This window comes from Calypte anna, chromosome 14 (assembly GCF_003957555.1).
Source record: "Calypte anna isolate BGI_N300 chromosome 14, bCalAnn1_v1.p, whole genome shotgun sequence".
Classification (NCBI taxonomy): domain Eukaryota; kingdom Metazoa; phylum Chordata; class Aves; order Apodiformes; family Trochilidae; genus Calypte; species Calypte anna.
In genome coordinates this window covers 5452456-5460257 of record NC_044260.1, presented here as the reverse complement: position 1 = coordinate 5460257, position 7802 = coordinate 5452456, and the positions used below count along the sequence as shown (strand labels likewise).

The window sequence follows — 7802 nt, the reverse complement described above, 5'->3', positions numbered from 1 at the left end:
GACTTTATTGCAGCAGGGACCACCCACACCTCACCCCTCAACACCCCCCCCACTGGCCAAACCCCCACCCTGTGCCCCCGTCCCCAGCCGTGCTGGCAGGGGCCACATGGCAGCAGGGGACAGTCCCCACTGCCTCCTCCATCCTGTCCTGGAGGGACAGAGCGTTGAGCGTCTCCTGGACCGGTGGATTCAGTGAGATGGTTGTGTCCTACAGCCTCCTGCTCACAGCCACAGCAGGGAGAAGCCCTGGCTGAGGCTGAGGCCGAGGTCACTGACAGTGAGAACCTGTGGGGATATTTTGGGGTACAGGCCTGGCAGGGGGGATGAGGAGCATCCTTTCCCCTACCAGCTCTGCTCCCCCTAAACCTTGACGTGTCACGACAACCTGACACGGACCTGGGAGTCCTAACCCACCTCCTCAGCCACTGTCCCTGCAACAAGGGCTGGGGGAGAAGGGATGGACCCTCAGAACAGGGCACCCCATTATGGGGCCATACCTGATTGTCCAAGTAGGAGAAGGGCTTCTCCTGGCCGTTCAGGAGGACCTTGCTGGGCTGTTTGCTCACACCAAAGATACTCAGGGTGTCAATGGTGGCTTCCTTGGCCTCGGTGCTGGCGTGGAGGATGGTGGAGGTGAAGACATTCTGCATGAGGGGATGGGCATGAGCCTGAGGTGGCCAAGTGCCACGGGACCCCTCGCCTCTGCCCTCCTCACCACATCCCACCTGTGTGACGTTGAACACCAGGTAGGAGTAGCTGCCCTGCTCAAAGGTGTCCAGGCTCTCACCATCATCCCAGAAGAGGTCCCCCCAGGCAGTGGCACTTGAGGACAAGGCCACGATGAGGCGCAGGGGGTTCCCTCGGGTCACCTCGCTGGTGATCCCTGGTTTCTAGGGTTCAAAGACACGTGGGTGCTGTGGGACTGTGAGCACCTGGGGTGGGGGTCTGGGACCTGAAGTGCTGGTGGGGACACACATGCTGTGAACAGCCCCCAGGGTGGTGACGGGTGAGTGCTCACCTGGGTGGGCAGGATGGCACCTTCCCGGATGTGCAGATTGAGGTGGTCCAGAGGGGCAGACATCTTCAGCATCTCCCCACTGCTGTTCACCAAGGAGCCCTGGGCAGGCAGTGAGGGCACACAGGGGTCAGGGGCATGGCAGGGAGGAGCAGCCATCCCCACCCTTTCCTCCACTGGGGCTTGCTGAGCTCAGCCGTGGCTTCCCACCCACAGCCCCGAGATAGTTAAGCAGAGACCACACAACCCTCAGCCACGTGCCGTGGTGCTCCTCACCGTGTAGAAGTCATACCACAGGCCTCGGGGGACATAGCCTGTGACCGAGTCCACCCCGGGCTCCAGCACCGGTGTCACCAGCAGGCTGCGGCCCCACAGGAACTGCCTGTCCAGCGCCAAGGTGGCCGCATCCTGGGGGAACCTGTGGTGGGAAGGAGACATCACTTGGATCATCCACTTATCCGTGATCCAGACAAAGCATCTTCCCAGTGATGCTCTTACTCAAAGAACAAGGGCCGGGCGACCGTGTCCCCTTGCAGGTGGGCACGGTGGAAGAGGGTGTAGAGGAAGGGCAGGAGGGAGTAGCGGGTCAGCAGCACGTCCTTCATGGCCGTCCTCGCCGCTGGGCTGAACACTGTTGGGTCCTGGGCCTGGGGGGGGGGTGCAGGGAGTCAGCAGCCACCCCATTCCCACCAGGTATCTCTGCTAATCCTCGCCCACCCACATCCTACATCCCCCCCTGGGACACCTCCCCCCAGGCACGCTGCCCTCCACCTTCTCGTTTTGGGTGTTGTGGTTGCGGGCGAAGGGGTAGAAGGCACCGAGCTGCATCCAGCGGGTGCACAGCTCCTCCGAAGTGCTGCCAGAGAAACCACAGATGTCCGCCCCGACCAGAGGGATGCCAAAGAGGCTGAAGCTCAGCAGCCCTGAGGGCAGGGATGGTCAGCAAAGTGCAGGGAGTTTTGGAGATGTCTCCAAAAAAAAGCAGAAAGCTCCAATGGAGCTGGGGGTGCTGGCGGGGGGAGGTCTGCATGCAGCCCGCTCCACCCACCTGGGATGGAGTAATACATGTCCTTCCACTGGCTCCGGTTGTCACCCAGCCAGTGCCCCGAGTACCGGCCCTGGCTGGGGAAGGTGGAGCGGGAGATGACAAAGGGACGCTTCCCCCGGATCTGGATCAAGGCACTGGAAAGCAACATGGAAAGCTGAAGGCAGCACATAAGAGCAGCCCCCCAATAGTTCACCTTATCCCACAATGGTAGAAGGAGAGGTCCAGCCCCACCACAGCCCTGCGGTGCTGGAGTGTTGGCCCAAGTGGTACAGGGAAGGTGGGCCTTCCACCCATCCCTCCAGGAGTGCTGTTGGCTCCCCTTCTTGGCTGGTTTAAACCCATCCGGGAGGCTATGTGCAGCCAGAGCATCTCTCCTTTGGGTGAGCCACTCAGATCCTTGACCTTTTCTATTTAGCCTTGAGCAGCAGGGTTTTGTCCCATCCCATCCCTGGGCCAGCAGGAAGCAGGATGCTTGGGTACCTCGCTGTGGCTTTGGCTTCCATCAGCCCATAGAGGTTGTGGAGGTTGTAGTGCACCGAGACCTTCTGCTTCGCTGAGGCACACACTGTCTTTGCAGAGAGGGAATCTCCCAGCACAGCTGCCAGGAGGGAGAGCCCCTGTTGGCACACGGTGTGGGGGGGGCCAGGGGACACAGACCCCCACCATGCTTGCTGGCTCTGCGCTCAGGAGCCAGCCATCACTGCCAACACAGCACCAAATGGTCCCATCCCACACCCTGACATTACCCTGACAAGAGTGCAAGGCTTGGGCATGGATACCAACACACACAAGGAGGGGTGGAGATGTGTGAATGGGAGATGTGACAGCTCTTAAAAATGGTTTTCTCCCCTAACACTTGGTTACCAGTGATCTCAAAGTACATGGTACCTACCTGGTAGGTAGGTACCTGACCATATAGGTAGGTACCTATATGGTACCTCCATACCTGGAGTGTAGGGTGGGCTGTCGAGTTCTCCTGGGGGGCAGCCATCTTTAGACCCATCCATGAAGTTGGATGGCTCATTCATGTCCTGTGCAAAGAAAATCACTGAGCATTTTCAAGGGGAAGGTTTGGGGAATTAGCAGATGAACCTGGAAAAGCCACACTTGATGGTCCCTCCAGGACACACACTGGTTGCAAGCTGAGCTGCCAGCAGGAACTGACCCAGGGGCCAGGAGGGACTTACGATCCAGAGGCCATCGAAAGGCACATGGGCATGGAAGCTCTGTAGGTTCTCCAACCACCACTGGTGTGTGTCTGGGTTGGAGAAGTCTGCAAAAGCAGTGGAGCCAGGCCAGACCTGAGGGGACACCACAAAACCACAGGTTCAGAAGGCAGGCAGCTTGTGGGGGGCTGTTGTGGGGAATGGGGTGCCATGGAGCTGTGAGACCTGGGGGTGAGATGGGCCATAAAACAGAAGATAAACCCATGCTGACTGCCTGAAGTTCTGTCTGGATGCAATATCCCTCCTGGCTCCCTCAGAGAGGTACCTCAGAGCCTTGGGATGTTGGGGACCCCTCTGCAGCCTGGGGAGGGGTGTGGTTTTTCCACACTGCCTCACTCCAGGAATTTTGGCTGTTTCCTTTTCCCCCACATTTTCAGGATGTATTAAAAGCCCTCTCCTTGTAGAAGATGAAGGAGAGACAGTGGGAGCAAACAGCTGGGAAAGGCAGGGACAAACTGTGAGGGAACTGCACAGAGCAGATCCAGAGGTGTATGTCCATCACAGACAACCTCCCCTTAACCCAGAAACAGGAAGGGAGAGAAATCAGATGACTGGTCTTGGGCAGCACCACCAAGTCCAATAAGCTCATATGACTTCCACAGGCAGGGGCTGGTTCCTGGGGCTGATGGAAATGCTGGGAGGTGACATGCAAGGCTGAGGGTTGAGCCAGACTCTGGCAATCATCCCAGAGAAGTCCCTCTGCTTGGCTTTCCCTCCAGCACAAGGGATGAAATCCCAACCCTGCTATTGCACAAGTTCACAGGGATGGGATTTCCCTCTCCAGAGCTCCTCACCTGCCCAATGAGTGGCTGCCCTTGGGTGGTGTTGAGGAACAAGCCCCGTCTCAAACCTTCATCAAAAGGCCAGTAGGAGCCATGAGGTCTGGTGCTGCTGATGCCAGGATCCTGGGGATGGAACAAAGGGTCAGTGCCTTTCCCAACAGACCATGGTCCCTTCTCCCTGCTGGGTCACTGTGATTCAGAGATGAGAACCCAGATGGGGTCAGACAGAGCCCACACACGATGGCTGATTCCCTGAAGGGGAACAGAAACTTGCTTGAACACTTCCAGGCATATTTTCTAAACCGTCACTTTTGCATGTCCCCAGGACCTGTTAGGGCATTTTGAGGATGAGGGGACAAATGCAAGGAATCTTATGCTTGTGTGAGAAACATCAGGTCACAGCCAGGCTTGGCTACAATGTTTCCCCAGCACCCTCCCAGTCCCACCACCCCAGCCAAGTAGAACCCACGCTCCCTTTCCTTGCAGAGAGAGGAAGGGAGATCACAGCTAGGTCATGAGTTCCTAGTACTCATGGGGATGTGGGGGCACTGAAGCTGAGGACCCACGAGTTGAACAGCCTGACCCACAGTTCCTCCATCCTTTCTCTGGTGGGGGATCCTTGTACGCCCACGGGAGACAAGAGCATAGCACAAGAACCAGGCCTGTGTCTCCACAGTTCCCTGCATTAGGGGGATTTCCAGTGGCATTGTGCAGCTGCCTGTCCAGCACTGGGGACTGACAGCAGAAAAAAATCCCTGGTTCTGTGGGTGATCATCTGGGACCACGAGCATCCCTTATGCCTCTGCCTTGCATTCCTGCTCTGCATCAGAGGCAGCAAAGAGGGAGACGAGGGAGAGTACCAGGATCATAACGTAGCGCTGCCCATGCTTGTGGAGGTCTTCCACCAGTGAGGGGAGGGAAGTGAACTTCTGGGGATCTAAGGTGAAGTCCCGGTACCCATCCATGTAATCGATGTCATTCCATTGTGCATCCTGCGGGACAGAGACTCAGGGATGCCTGGCTGAGTTTGGACCCCCCCTCCCCAGGTCTGGTGGGTTACCTGGGGGATCTGGTAGTTCCTCATGGCTTTCACAGTCTGCCAGGTCTCGTTGCTGGATCTGTAGCCCCAGCGGCAGAGGTGGAAGCCGAGAGCCCAAAGGGGTGGCATGGCTGGGAAACCTGTGGCAGGAGAGCAGGAGCATGGATGGGGTGTCCTGAGACAACAGCAGCATCTCAAAAGTATGGGAAGGGAAGGGGCGAAGGAGGAAAAGGGATGACCACTGCCTTCTGATGTGCTGGGAAGGATGGGAGGAAGGATGGGAGTCAGATGGCTGGGGACAGCTGGTCACTCCCCAACTAGGAGGACAGGGGACAGTGCTGAATCTGGGGTGAGACAGGGATGGGGGTGTGGAGAAGGTGCCTGCAGGTGGGGTGTGAGCACTTACCTATCACCTGCTGGTACTGCTGGATCACCATGTTGGGATCAGGCCCCAGGAAGATGTAAAAATCCAACACCCCCCCGATGGTCCTCCAGGTCAGGCCTGGAGCAGGCTGCAGTGCTACCTCTTTGCAAGGGGTGGAGAGGAGGGGGATGGAGAGGAAAGAGAAACAGAGCGTGAGAACTGGGGAGGAACGTGCAGACACTGCCGCAGCAGGGACCAGGCAGTGCCACTGGCAACACCCAGCCTTCAGCAGGGGAATGGGGAAATCCCTGCCTCGCTTTCAGTGGGTGCTAAAGGGGTATTTGGAGGCTGAAATCATCACAGTCTAGGGAGAATGCTGATTTACACGGGAGTAAAGCTCACTGTCTTAAAAATTTGCTCATTAAAGCCCAAGTTGTGCCTTTCTCCCAGCTTCCACTTCAAGACCAAGCACATACAGAGCTTTCCTTCCCACCCTCCCCCAAAATCCCCTCGTAAGCGAACCAAGAGCTACTCGCACAAGCGAGCATGGAGGGGAGCAAGGGCTTTCCTGGAAAAGGCTTTTCCACACAAACAAGCCCTGGAACCTCAGCTGGGGCAGCCGCATCTCCCTTGCGAGGGGCAGCTTGGCTGAAGCAAATCCGAGCAGAGCCGGAGCCCCGGTGCCGGCAGCACCGGCCCAGCTGGGTGCCGGGGGGAGAGGCTGCTGGCAGGGACAGGTGGTCACCGGTGCCGTCCCCAAGGCTGCAGAACCCCACGGGAGCTGCTGCGTTCTCAGCTGGCACCCAGGGGCGGGTCCCAGGGCCGCAGGTGTCGGAGCGCAGCTGGGAAGAGCGCGGGCGGCAGGCAGACAGCATCCCCGGCTGCACCGCCACACCGGGCCTGGGGGCAAGGACGTTTCGGGTGAAGGGGGAACAGGCACGGACCCGCGGGGAAGGGCCGTGCTTTTCCAACAGCAACTCGGCAGCTGGGCGTGTGGTTAAACTGCTCGGCAGTTGCTAAAGAGCCTCGCAGTAGCCAGGAAACAGATGGCTACGCTCAATAACGGAGCCATCAAACCACATCTTTCCCTTTTACGGCTTCCTCTCTCCCCAAGTTCCCGAACCAGCTGCTCTGGCAACTCCCATCTGTCCCCACCTGCTGGGTCACCCCCCAGGGACAAGCCAGCCAGGGTCCCCCGGGACACCTTACCCATCGCGTTGCTGTTGAGGAGGAAAATCCCGTGAGCATCTCCACCCTCCTCCATCATCAGGTAGAAGGGATGAGCACCATAGAGGTTGAATGATTCCTACAAAGAGGATGTGTGAAAGCAGCTCCCAGAAAAAGGGGGAGAGCCCTGTGTCACCAGGGCTAGATGCAATAGAATTGCATCTGCTCCCACCACCTAACCAGACAGGTCAACCCCCCCAGGGAGGACATGGCAAGGGATGAGGATGGTTTTGGAGCTGGTGCTGAAGGCCATGGAAGGCTGCTGCTTCTTCACAGCTCGGAGGCTGCTACTGAGCTGAGTGAGGGGAAACCTCCTGCCTTGCTGCAACCTGTTGCACGAGTGGCAGGGTGGAGTGGAAAGCAGTTGGGGCTCTCAAGAGTGCCAAGAGCATTTTGCAATTGCTCTGAAATCCTGTCTGGTACATATCGGCCCATCAGCCTTGACCACCCCCAGCTCCTCCCAGTGCTGCTGCCCACCCCCCTGCCTTATTTTCCCACGGGCTCATCTAAGGTACTGAAGAGTGGTACCCCCATCCTTGCCCCCTGCCCCCAAGAGGGAGGGGGGAGATGGTACCGTGGGAGAAACATCGCGTGCCCACAGGCTGAGGGTGCTCCAGTCCAGGCTGTGCAGGAGGGTGCCACGGTGTTCCCCCAACCCATAGAGGAACTGGGATGGGAGCAATGTGGATATCTGGAGAAACTGGTCAGCAAAGATCAAGGGGGCCACGGTGGTGTTGAGCCTGCCAAGGTGACACCAAGGGAGAGACAGAGTCAAGGAAAAATGCTCAGATCCATCTGGATCCATTTTTTCCACTAACAACTGACCCTTCCTTCTCAAAGCATCTCAGCAGCCAGCAGGGCAGCATTTGTCCTACCCAACATCCAGACCCAACTCCTTGGCCCAGGCAGCAAATTCGAGTCTAGCTGAGCCAGCCTGACCCAGTGTGGAGCAGCCTTGCCTTTGGCACCAGAAGTTTCCACCCAGGTTATTATTAAGGTAACACAGCAGTGAGATTTCTGAGCCTGTCATTGCTGATAAGTAGCTCCCAAGTAAGGGACAGACCATAGACATCTGCAGACAGGAAGGTAGAGGAAAGGATG

General features: G+C 57.9%; 1 protein-coding gene across 4 annotated transcripts in view; it reads right to left on the bottom strand.

Moving 5' to 3' along the window:
• LOC103532767 (lysosomal alpha-glucosidase) overlaps positions 1-7802 on the bottom strand; it is a 15303-nt gene continuing 7501 nt past the window's right edge. For all 4 annotated transcript variants that reach the window (XM_008498558.2, XM_030460152.1, XM_030460151.1 and 1 more), the window contains exons 4-20: positions 7276-7441; positions 6684-6780; positions 5517-5636; positions 5132-5250; positions 4932-5063; positions 4084-4194; positions 3251-3364; positions 3010-3094; positions 2544-2661; positions 2064-2197; positions 1787-1938; positions 1514-1662; positions 1292-1433; positions 1019-1117; positions 726-890; positions 498-644; positions 1-285 (exon numbers count right to left, since the gene is read on the bottom strand). In XM_008498558.2, the coding sequence (XP_008496780.2) occupies positions 223-285; positions 498-644; positions 726-890; positions 1019-1117; positions 1292-1433; positions 1514-1662; positions 1787-1938; positions 2064-2197; positions 2544-2661; positions 3010-3094; positions 3251-3364; positions 4084-4194; positions 4932-5063; positions 5132-5250; positions 5517-5636; positions 6684-6780; positions 7276-7441 (2113 nt within the window). In that variant the 3' untranslated portion in view covers positions 1-222. The remainder of the gene's footprint in view (positions 286-497; positions 645-725; positions 891-1018; positions 1118-1291; positions 1434-1513; positions 1663-1786; positions 1939-2063; positions 2198-2543; positions 2662-3009; positions 3095-3250; positions 3365-4083; positions 4195-4931; positions 5064-5131; positions 5251-5516; positions 5637-6683; positions 6781-7275; positions 7442-7802) is intronic.